The sequence below is a fragment of the Sceloporus occidentalis genome, unplaced genomic scaffold (assembly GCF_023333645.1).
Source record: "Sceloporus occidentalis isolate IW3139 unplaced genomic scaffold, rSceOcc1.0.p SCAF_5, whole genome shotgun sequence".
Lineage (NCBI taxonomy): Eukaryota > Metazoa > Chordata > Lepidosauria > Squamata > Phrynosomatidae > Sceloporus > Sceloporus occidentalis.
In genome coordinates, this window is record NW_028316985.1 from 113,343,974 (window position 1) to 113,356,724 (window position 12,751).

Consider the following 12,751-nt stretch of genomic DNA (forward strand, 5'->3'; position numbering starts at 1 on the left):
AGTTTAATGTGTGAGTGTGTGTGTGTGTGTGTGTGTGTGTGTGTCATTGTTGCTATTGTGAAACAGTTGGGAGTAAGAAATCCTTTCTGATGTACTGCCAGTCATCCACAGATCTGCCATTTCCCTTCTGCTTATCCCTGTTTTATGGGTCCAAACCACAGTCATGCTACTCAGTCAACATGGAGGTGATGAAATTAGATGTGCATCCATGAATGGGTGCACCATCTGGCTCACATTTTCACTCACCTCTGGATGATGCCAATATATGTTTTGCAGATTATTCCCATGCATCCCTTCCCATTTTAAGCTGGAAAAAGCACTCCTATTCCAGATATCAGTGGGCAATAGGAGCTGTAGTAATTTTATAAAGGCATGCCTCTATAAAAAGGGTGTTCAGTTGGTACCCTTCCAGGTATTTTTGGACTGAAACCCCCAGAAGCCTGTTGTCAGCACTACTAATGAGGAAAGATGGTGGAAATTTCAGTCCAACAGTCTCTAGAAGTTACTCATCTCCTCTTCGTAGCAAATTGCCCATACTGCTTAACAGGATGGCCTTAGCGATCAATTCCCATCAGAGAGAGGATAATCTTATCACCAACATAATGAATAAGTACAGGAATCTGACAGTCAAAGCTCATACTAATACATGTGTAGACTGGAATGAGCAGTCAATTTATATAAGTAAAGATAATCCCTCAACCCTTGAGACTTTATCAAGGCTGATGTATGTACATTGGAATTAAGGCTTAGTAATAGTTTTCTCTAGCATTCCAAGCTAGTCACTTGCTGGCAATATACTGATAACAAAACAACAGAGCTTCTCTGGTAGTTTTTAAATCAGACGTACCATTTTAAGGCGGTCTTTTCACTTCATTAATTGTGTGTGTGTGTGTGTGTTCAAATCGCCTGTTGACTTATGACTTCATGAATTTCATAGGGGTTTTAAAGGCAAGGAACACTCAGAATTGGCCTTGCCAGTTCCTTCATCTGGTATTCACTTGTGGTGCCCCATTCAAGTATTAACCAGGGCTGATCCTGCTTAGCTTCCAAGATCAGATGAGATCTGGTGCCATGGCAGAATTAGCCTTCTCACATAGCTTGTTTTACTTCGTTAGAGGTTAGAGGTTCCAAAACAAAAGAAAGGTGGTGTGCTTTACATTTGCAAAGACAGCATACTTGGCACAAAATGACAGCAAAGATATATTTCTCCAGACACGTGATAAAGCAGGGGTAGGCAACCTGCGGCCCACGGGCCGGATGCGGCCCGGCGAGGCCTTGGGACCGGCCCCAGCCCAGTCCTGCCGCCGATTGCCACCGGGGCCTTTGGGGGGCAATTGTCTATCGAAGCCTCAGAAACATGCATTTATATTAACATTTTTTAAAAAATCAGCAAATTTTTTCACGTGTCCTCCATTTTTTTAAAAAAAGTGTCTTCCATTTGAAAATTTTGTCCAACATTTGTCCTGGTTTATTTATATATTTAATTTTTTAAAAATTATTTAGTTATTTATTTTTTTGCTTTGCCCCCCAGTTGTCTGAGGGACAGCAACCCGGCCCCCAGCTCAAAAAGATTGCCTACCCCTGTAGTGTTATCAGCAAGAGGGTATTTAGACAAAAACATTTATGGAAACAGTAAAGTATTTTGCACCATGTAAGCAGTATACACTTATCATTTCATACATTTTAACAAGACCAGTCTTTTTGAAGGACCACATCTCCCCATATGAGCCTGTATGAGCTTTAAGCTCTGCAGGGGAAGCCCTTCTTTCTAAAGCTTTCGCAGGTACAGCAGGTGGGAATACAGGTGAAAGTTTTCTCTTTGGCACTCCCATACTTTGGAATTCCCTCCCTAGGAAACCAGAAGGGTTCCTTTTTTATCATCTTTATGGTGGCAGGTTAAACAAGCCTTTGGAAACTGATTTTAAGTAAGAAATAGTTTTTTTATGGTGCTGTATTGTTTTTAATCATTGCTTTAAAGTAAGATTTTAAATGATTTTAATTCTGTTGTTGCTTACTACTTTCATCTTAATTTTTCTGTGTTTATGTATTTTTATTATGATCTTCTGCCTTTTGTAAGCCACCTTGAGTTTCAATCTGAGAGAAAGGTGGGATACAAATAAAGTAACTGATGGATGGATCCATGGAAGGATGCCTTCCAACTTACCCTCCATATACCCACCCTTCCTTTTCCTCTTTGATCCTCTCCCTGAACAAATTTACATCTCCCATCATTCAGGTCATGTTATGGTTATTCCTAAACCACGTCTCTGAGAGAACAACTCCCTCCCTACTTGTGATTTATACCTTATACAATATTTATTGTCCATAAGTAGCATTCAAAGTACACCTTTGACTATGATTACTAAAATAATAAGGTTTTATAAGCAACCCTCCTCCAATCATCTTTAACACCAAGCATTTTATAATTTCTTCATTCTTCCACATTTTTTCTTAGATATTACCCAGACAATGATAGAATTAGTTCTTGGCATCAGATATGTAAAATTCATTGTGGACCTGCTGGAGTCTTTGTGTACCATTTTCTTAAATACAGCTGTTATTTTTATTTATTTTAACAGCCAAGGTATAAACTGTGTCATGTAGCATTTTCAGATGCTTTTGCATGACTTTTAATGTATAAAAACAATTCTTACATTGGTTTGAAAGAGGCAAGACAAAAAAAAACAACCCTCAATAGCTTTCCCATCAACCGCTGTAAGGAAAATACATCATAGGGAAAATAGAAAATTTAACTTCATTTCAGCTCTATAGTAGCAGGCACTTACCCACCGTGTTTTAAGGTACTGAAAGCACTTTACAAATTATCTTAGTAATATCTACATCAGCACTGTAATTTAGGTCATTTTTAGTATTGCTGTTTTATTATTATTGTCTCATTTCTTCAGCGGTTGTAGACTAGGCATTGTTCCAATGTTGCTTGAAGGGCAATAGGTAAAGCTGACACAATTTTATGCAATATAGTGTTATGAAAGAGTGTAAATCAAATGAACATGGAGGAACCTTCAAAAGAAATGCAGAACTGGTCATTAGAGGAAGCATGACAAGATGGAGCCTGCAAATCAAATGAAGCTGCAGTAGATGATTATTATTATTATTATTATTATTATTATTATTATTATTATTATTATATCATAACCACACACAATTGCACACAGCAACCCATGAACACACATGTATCCATAATCACACATTCAACAGCTCCTCATTCCATGCCTCCTCTCTTTGCCAACTGTTGCCTGTCAATAATTTTGGAAAGCAAGCTTCACCAAGGAAGGTTTTTATCTGAGAAATAAATGCTATAATACAACTTGCATTTGACTGTTTATTTTCATTTCATAGTCTACCGAGTGTTAACTGACTAGTTTGGGACCATCACTGATTTGGATCCTGATTTGCTTTTCTTGGCAAGATGTGTTCAGAGGGGGGTTGCCTTTGCCTTCTTCTGAGGGTGAGAGAGTGTAACTTGTTCAAAGTCACCCAGTGGGTTTCCAGGGCTGAGGGAGGATTTGAACCCTGGTCTCCAGAGTCATAATCCAATGCTCAAACCACTGTACCACACTGGTTTCTTAAAAAGGAGACTTAACATGAGTTTTAAAGGAATACAGATTAAAAACAATGAGTACATAATTTTCAAAAATAGCATGCCAGACAAAACAAAACTCCATAGGTCGATGGCATTGGAAGCTAATAATCTCTCAGAACCACCTTCTGGGCTCTCCCCCCGAAAACGAATTGAGTCACTGTAAAGTAGTGCCCCCAAATCTGGTCCTAGAGAGGCGTTCCATAGGGTTTTTAGCAGAGGTCTTACAACAGTGTGAGGCACTGTGGAGTAGTGGTTTGGGTGTTAGACCCCACCTGGCCACATGAACCTTGGAAATGTCACAACACTCAGCCCCAGAAAACCCCATGATGCCCTTAGGGTCGCCATAAGTCGGAAATGATTTGACGTTTGCCTTGCTGTAAAGTGGTATTTTCTCACTATTTAAGGTGTTGAAAGAATGAATGAAACTGCCATGATTTAGAGAGCAACGTGTTCATCTTACCTTCTAGATTTTCAGGTTTAAATGGGAAAAGAGCCCACTTATTCTGGAAACTACCAGGAAGTTAAATATTTCCCATTTTCAAATACTTACTTTAAAATTACTCTAAATAATGAATATTTAAGTTTGACTTAACCTACATACTCTCTCTAGCCCTTAATTAATCAAGGAAGCTCTCTTGCAGTACTGTTCATCTTCCAAAACCAATTAAATATTGAACATACACAGTTTAAAGAAAAGCAATGGCTTTGAACTAGCGTTTTCTTTCTTTCTTTCCTCTTTTTTATTTATTTTTTATTTTTTGCAAAAGCAGCATTAAAATGATAGTAGTTCCAGACGTGGATACCTGGAAAGCAGAACACAAGGCAGTTTACAACGTATTAGAAACAAAGACTGACTTTAAAAAATATTGTTTTTAAAAATTCAAGTAAAAAGCAATGCTGTTAAAAACACAAGAGTTAAAACAGTTTAAAACACCCAATTGAGTTTTATGCTGTCCCCAGTCCCTGCCCCAAAGACCAGTTTCCTTTCTGCTGTGTGTTGATGATATACAGTACTCTTGAATAAGCACCAAGGCTTTTGCTGAGGAACCAGAGTAAACTGGGCAGCAGCAATAATGGAGGGCGACACCAGCAGAATTCAGTTCAGTTCATCTTTATTAAGGCCATAGACCAGGGGTAGGCAACCTTTTTGAGCCGGGGGCCGGGTTGCTGTCCCTCAGACAACTGGGGGGCCGAAGCCAAAAAATAAATAATTAAAAAATTTTTAAAAATTAAATAAATAAATAAACCAGGACAAATGTAGGACAAAATTTTCAAATGGAGGGCACTTTTTTTATAAAAAGTGGAGGACATGCAAAAATTATTGCTGATTTTAAAAAAAATGTTAATATAAATGCATGTTTCGGAGGCTTCTATAGACAATTGCCCCTCTTGCCCGCCACTTGCCCCCCTTGCCTGCCGCTTGCCCCCCATGCCCACCTCCTCCTGATAGGCCAAAGGCCCCTTGCCCTCGTGCAAGAGGCCAAAGGCTCCGGCGGGAATCGGCAGCAGGACCGGGCTGGGGCCGGTCCCAAGGCCTTGCTGGGCCGCATCCGGCCCGCGGGCCGCAGGTTGCCTACCCCTGCCATAGACCAAACACCGGCAGAAGATCAGTCAGAGACAATAGCAGTGGCATCATTGTCAGTACTGTGCACAGGGAGGTTTGGTAAGCCCGCTTTTACCATGGAAATCCTCTGATGAGCCATGAAACAAGAGATTGTGCCACTATACACTTGGGTTATTCACACGGTGAAAATAATCCAGGATGAATTTGGGTTGAATCTCTGTTGTTCACATGCATCCTGAATGCACCCGATTCAGTTTTGGGGAAGGCTGCCAAAAACACACATTTAATCTGGGATATCAATATGGGGTCTTTCCCCAAGCTTTTAAAAAAGACTCACATCGTTGGCAGTGTGAATAATCAATGCAAAGAGACCCGGATTAAACTCCATATACCTTGAATGGGTTTCAAATACATTTGCATTGAATGTATAATTTTAATTTTGCTAGTTGTTTATGTCACAACTATTAGCATTACATTCAGTGGTACATGGGAAATTGTGTCACCCAGTGCAGTAACTCATAGTGTCTCTCTCACACACACCCATTGACCTTCTCCCATACCACACTATACAGAATCCTTAATAATGTTTTTTGTACTTATTTACTCATAAACCATGATTCCCATGTACCACTGAATGTAATGCTAATAGTTGTGACATAAACAACGAGCACAATTAATATTATAGCTTCAAATATCAATACCACATGCACAACCTAAATGTATTTACATAAGCACAGTGAAGATATGGTTAAAATATGATGTTTTTTAAAGAAAATTTTAAAAAGAATAATTTTTAAATTAAAGTGTCATTATATATATATATATATATAATTAAAAATTTTGAAATTTGTAATTTTAATTTTAAAAAAGTCTGGGGACTCCCCCCTTTTTTTCTCCCATTGAGCTTCACCCCAGTTTGAGACTGCTTTAACTGCCCTGGCTCATTGCTAGGGAATCATGGGAATTGTAGTTTATTGTGGCCACAGACCTCTCTCTCTCTCTCTCTCTCTCTCTCTCTCTCTCTCTGATAGAGGAGGCTAAATGTCCCACAAAACTACAGTTCCCAAAATTCCCTAGCATTGAGCCAGGGCAGTCAAAGCGGTCTCAAACTGGATTATTTCTGCAGTGTATTTTGGACCTTAGTGTCAAAGGTGCTGCAAGATCCCTTTGCAACTTTATAACCAAGTGTTCCAGTTCTAAAAAAGAATGAGGCCAAGCGTACATGTTGGAAGTCTATCTTTTGCAATCCAGTGTGAACTTCTTCAGAGGAAAGTTCCCCAGAGCTCCATAGCCCTGTAGTACATATCAAGTGAAGGGGAAACCCTCATTTTGGATTCCAAATGGGGGGAGTTTGGAAGTCACTGCTGTGAAAGATATATGCTTTGTACAATGTCAGGAGGAGCATTCCTTTGGCCAGGCTACATTTCAGAGGAAAGAACTAGCAAAACCACCTCCATGAGTGCCTTGCTGAGCCAGAGTGGCATAGGTCCAAAACACACTGCAAAAATAATCCAGTTTGAGATCACTTTAACTGCCATGACTCAATGCTAGGGAATTCTGGGGACTGTAGTTTTATGAGACTTTTAGCCGCCTCTGTCAGAGAGCTCTGGTGCCACAACAAACTACAATTCCCAGGAGTCCCTAGCATTGAGCCAGGGCAGTTAAAGCAATGTCAGATTTGATTATTTCTGTAGAGTGTTTTGGACCTTAGTGAGCATTAACTATGGTCCAAGACACACTGCAGAAGAAAATCCAGTTTGAGACCACTTTAATTGCTCTGGCTTAGTGCTAGGGAATCCTGGGAATTGTAGTTTGTTGTGGTACCAGAGCTTTCTGACAGCAGAGGTTAAATGTCTCACAGAAACTACAGTTCCCAGGATTCCCTGGCATTGAGCCAGGGCAGTTAAAGCGGTCTCATACTAGATTATTTGCAGTGTGTCCTCTCTAGGGTTCGAAACCCACACTGGGTGACCTCGGGCAAGTCACACTCTCTCAGCCTCAGAAGGCTAACACACGGCCTCCAAATGCGTTGCCTCAGAAACAAACTTATGGGATGCATTGATAGCCGACACTTGGAGACACACAAACACACAAGACCAGGAAGATTGTTTTAATTTTTATTTTGGATTACTGAAGGGTTGTGGTTGTGAACACTTTAAAACGACGCCATTATTATTATTATTATCGTCTTCATTGTTAGTATAAAAAATGCCAGTTGGAACTTGTTCCCTCAGGCGACAACGGTGTCAAGAAGAGAGGCGAGGACCAATCAGCCGTCGTCTTCGGCGTCTTAGCCCCGCCCACTTTCCATCGCCTCTGCCTCAGAACTCGCGGAAGTCAAAGCACCGCTCCTCCTCCTCCTCCTCGCCCCTCCCCTCCCTGTCGCGAGCGCCTGAAGGAAGGCGGTTGGAAAGCGCGAGGCAGCAGCAAGCGCCCCGCCTCCTCGCCCTCAACGTTCGATGTGGCAATTCTTAGAGAGGGAGGGGGCGGGGAAAGAAGAGAAGAAGGGTTAAAAAACACACACACACACACACACACACACCAAATCGACAATAAAACACCGAGGGACTCGCTGGTTGGCTGGGCACGGTTGGAAGAGGCGTGGCCAAAGTCGCTATGGCGGCGCCGGGGGTTGGCTCCGCCCAGAGTGGGCATTTCCCGGAGAAAGAGCTCATTTGGAGAAGGCGTGGCCAAAGTTCTTTCTCCCCCCTCAGTCGCCACGGCGGCCCTGTGGACTGGCTCCGCCCACACTGGGCGTGGCCCAGATGCCCAAATCTGCTGAAAGGGTTTGTTGTGGTCATTTGGCTTCCGTTAGGGGAACGGGGAGGAGGGATGCCCCTTAGCCTCCTGGTCCATTGGACTCAATTCAGACCAAAGCCGCCTCCTTCCTGGCAATGAGGTGAGAAAAGGGGTCGGGGCGGGAGGGAGGGAGCATCCCCTCCAGGTGTCCATCCACACTATGGAAATAACCCGGTTTAACCCCGCTTTAATGGCTGAAGGCTATGGAATTCTGGGAATTGGAGTTGGTCTGTAGAACCAGTACATAGCAAGGTCTTTGAGACTGACTGAAAGGGAGAAGTTGGCAGCATGAGCTTTCCTAGACTTTCCGTCTACTTCCTCAGATGCAGGAAGTAGAGTTAAGATAAACTCAATGGGGCTGATTTCGGCATTAGAGAGATTAAAGCGCATTTAAAGCATCCTGCCAATGAAGTGGAAACGGCGAGTCATTGCGCAAATGATTATCACACGCAATTGCACGAATAAAGCAAAATCGGAAACTCATTGCCGCTGAAATCCCAAAAGTAAAAAGATGTGCGTTAATGCTTCTTTGCTATCACTTTAACGGCATGTTTTGTGCGATGTCACACGAAATTGTTAACACGTAATTATGCCATTTTTGCAGGATATTCATGGGACGAGCTCATGACGCCAACTTTTTTCTTTCAGAGGTGCCACAAGATCTCCCTGTATTCTGGTCTCCGGAGTCATAGTCCATCACCCAAACCACTACCCCACACTTCCCTACTCAGCTGTGTTAAACCCACTTTGGGCAGGTCACACTCTTTCGGCCTCAGGGGAAGGCAAGGGCAAACTTCCTTTGAACAAACCTTGCCAAGAAAACCCCACGATAGATAGGGTCGCCTTGGGGGAACCACAAGTCGGAAATGATTTAGGAGGCACACAGCAACAACAACAACAACAACCCTACTTGTCAGTTGCACTTTAGGAGATAGGAATGGATGTTTCTCTCTTTCCCTGCCACCACCTTTTTCAGTAAAAGCTTTTGGGCGTTGAGAGAAATTGCCCTCTTCTTCTGTGGCTTATGTCTCCTGATTTACTTCTCTCAAAGCCAAAGGAATGAAACCCCATCAGATTTCCTATGGTCCTTCTCCAGGATGGTAAGCCTGAAATGAAGGAGGCCTGGTTGTTCTGAACCAACATCTTTTGGCTACTCTCCAGAATGTGTTTGTTGCAGCAAATGCATCTGTAAGAGTCTCAAAGGCAAGTTTTATTTGTGGCAATCTTTCATGGACTCCAGCCTAGGATGAAGTCAACTGCAGTCCATCAGTACTTATGCCAGAGAAAACATATCTTTCTGTTAAGGAGCCACGATATTCTTTTTTTAGAAAACAGAAATGTTAATCTAGATTAAAAGGTCTTTAGTGTTTGTGTACTGTACGGCACACGGTGTATATGTAAAAAATGAACTCACAGCACAGTGGATTTTTAAATAATAATAATAATAAAATTTATTTTTATCCTGCCCCTCTGTGCAACACAACTGGGCGGCTTACAAAATTAAAACATACATTCCCATATCCCACAATCCCACCCACCTAAAATAAAATTAAACCACTTACAGTTTAAAACATAACTTAAAGATTATCTGTAGAAGGAGATGAATGGGAAGCGCATGCCACCGTTCTGGACTGTGGCATTTATAATTGTGCTTCCAACCCTTATCCTTGTTCTTGTAGCATCAGATTAAGCTTTTGGTTTTAGCCCTGATAAACTTGGCATGGATCGGCAAAGGTTGCCTTATCTGTCAAGGGATGTGAAACCTTTGAACCACCGCACTTCCCTGCCCCAAGGGAGGCAGGACCGTGATTAATAAGTCAGTCAAAAACCATTTAATTTAGTGGGTTCTGTAAGTGTATATAACATCTTCTAACCCAGGGCAGATCTCTTTCAGGAGAAAGAGTCAGCTGAGCTAATGCAATGTGGCATTAAAGTAATTAAACATTAATTATCATGGGCTCTTGGTTCATGACCTGTGGAAAGAGATGTGATGGGCCTCCTTCCACTGTTGCGTTGCTTTACTCTTGCAAGAATGAGGCATCTTGATGGTAAGAGAGCTTATGTAGTAGCAAGGAAGGTGTGTCCTGTCACAGGTGAGCTGCCTCTTTCAAGCAGTGGGTTTGGTTTATGATGCGGCTGAGAGATGTGCAGAATATTCATATGACTAATGCCACAGATGTCTAGTGAAAAGTAAATCCCATTAAATTTAATGAGGCTTATGCCCACATAAGTGGGCATAGGACTGTGCCCTTGGAACAGAAGTCTACATTTGAGGTAATCTGTACAGAGAAAAAAATTCTGCTAAGTACATTTAGAGATCTTAATTAATAAAATGGAAATCTGTAGCAAATGCATCTGAATACATGAAATGAAAAACGTGAAAGACAGTGAAGTCTTTTTAATCAGAGTCTCAAGTCAAGTTCTTGCAAGGTATTTTAAGCCATATTTCAATTTGAGTCTGGGAGCCAACTTTAACAGGGAAAAAGAGGAGGTGGTGGTGTGGAGTTTGTGTCAGTACCAATCAGCTCTGTTCCAAGGATTCAGACAATAGTCTTGGTGTAAGAACAAAAGACTTTATTGCAGACCAAGGACAATAGTGATCAACCAGCGTTTAGGTTAATACTGCCCTTCTCTGCCTTATTGTCCCTATATAGACTGGAGTTGCCTAGCTCCAACTGTCTGCAATGTAACCATTTGACTTCTGCCTGGTAACTGCAATGTAACCTTTCATTTCTGCCCAGTGACTTCTGTGTAACCACTTGATTTCTGCCTGGTGACTGTACTACAACCTTTTGTTTTTTTGCCTAGTAACTGATGCAACCTTTTGATTTCTGCTCAGCAACTGCAGTAAAACTCTTCCCAACTGTTCTTTGAAATCGGCACCAAAATTTAAACTCACCTAATACAGATAACACATTCTATAGGTATATATACATACAACACAAACCAATACAGGATTTATAGATACATTTCCTAACTTTATACATAATGGCTGAACTAAAACCCTTTTGGTTTCTGACAGTGTGTGAAGTGGGGTGGGGTGGAGTTTCAATAATTAGAAAATCAAAAAGATGCAAGAAGTTGGGGGAGAAATTCTCAGAGGAGAACAGTAAATGTGTTAGGCAATGGGCTTGAGGCATAAGGATCCTACTAAAGCTTTTCCCAAAGTTCAGAAGGCCCTCCAGTCTGCCACAGGGACAGCCTGCCAAGTGGACCTCAACCCTTGGCTCAGGCCCATAGTCTAATGCATTTGCTGTTTCTGGATGAAGTTGGACCAGCAAGTCGTTGCTCAAAATGTACAAGTCTCTAGTCAAGTCAGTGCATCATTTATCGCCGAGTTATTGAAGTGACTTGAGTCCGAGTCTAGTCTGAATCAATCAACTCAAGTACAAAGGTATTAATTTGCTTAAAAGTTGCATTAAATACATAATTTCATTGCTTTTCATTTGCATTTAGGAGCCTGATGAATGGTTATGACAAACTTCAGGGCTGATGTTTTGTTAAGTGCAACAAATGTTTAGAATTCTTTGGCTTTTAGTTTGTTAATGAATATTGCAGATGTGCAGACTTATCCTGGAGAGTGATCTTCAGAGTAACCAGCCTATAATATATTTGACTAAACCTCCATATACATATTGACATGGTTTTATGGTGAGGGTGAGCAGTGTGAGTCTCTGCCCTCAAGACATGATTGGACTGGAATTACCATGACCCCTCAGTATTGACTTAGCTGTCCAAAATTGATGGGAATTGCAGTCCAACAATATTAAGAAGGTCTGAAGTTGCTTACAGCTTATTGTGGCATGAAACAGATCATCTTATTTATTTATTTTGTATAGGTTTCTTGCCCAGCTTCCAGGAAGTAATTCTTAATTGTCATACGCAACCTGATGGATAGTTACTTTTAGGCTTGTGAGTGATCCCTTTTTTAAAATTCGTTATGATGTAATACATAAATTGCCAAAAATACAGATCTCCTTTGCTGGTCTGATAGATGGAGCTGTGTTTTCCATGGTATATGACTGTAAGAACTTTCCTTATTTTTCCTTTTTTTACATACCTTGTGTCAGTCAGTTAGTTTCACAGTGATAGAAAGTGAGGGAAGCTGATTTGCAGTCCTTATCTAGAGAGATCACCCATCCTGTTAGGGAGCTATGGTGGTATAAGTTCAACTTACCCCATAGCATCCTACCTTTTTTTGCTTGTTGAGGAGATTCCTGGTCTGTTTATGCTGCTTAACAACCAAAATACTCTCCACCTCATCATTTCTCTGCTGCACCCCCCCCCCCAAAAAAAAAAAAGACAGCACACAGAGCAGTGGACATAAACTACAGGAAAACAGATTCCACCTCAATCGGTGAAACAGATGGGGCAAAAGGAGCAGCCAGAGGCCTCTCTGGCCCCGATTGCCCCAGGACTGCAGCAACCGGATGCTGCGGTCCCAAATGGGCCGCCAGCAGGAGTGGATTTTTGCCACTTCTTTTTCCGGCAGCATTGGACCACATTAGCCAGCCTCAGAGTGGCTTCTGGCTGCCTCAGGTGTATGTGTGTTGTATAAACCCCATGCCCCTGAAGCAGCCGGAAGCTGCTCTATTTCACCTGTCTGCTTTGGGACAATGTTAGGAAGAATTTCTTGGCAGTAAGAGCTATTTGACAGTGAAATACACTCCCTCAGTCTCCTTCTTTAGAAGCTTTTAAAAAGAGGCTGGGTGGCCATCTGTCAGGGCTGCTTTGATTGTGTATTCCTGCATGGCAGGGGGGTTGGACTGGATGGCCTTGTAGTT

General features: G+C 41.7%; 1 protein-coding gene across 4 annotated transcripts in view; it reads left to right on the forward strand.

Annotated features, from left to right (window-relative positions):
• The first annotated feature begins 7,665 nt into the window (after nt 1–7,665).
• Nucleotides 7,666–12,751, forward strand: part of KLHL5 (kelch like family member 5) — a 57,793-nt gene continuing 52,707 nt past the window's right edge. For 2 of the 4 annotated variants that reach the window (XM_089525104.1, XM_089525103.1), the window contains exon 1: nt 7,962–8,067. Coding sequence is in view for 2 of the 4 variants with exons in the window: in XM_089525103.1 (XP_089381229.1) it covers nt 8,063–8,067 (5 nt within the window). In the remaining 2 variants the exon portion in view is untranslated. The other 2 variants (XM_089525102.1, XM_089525106.1) reach the window with 2 other exon arrangements.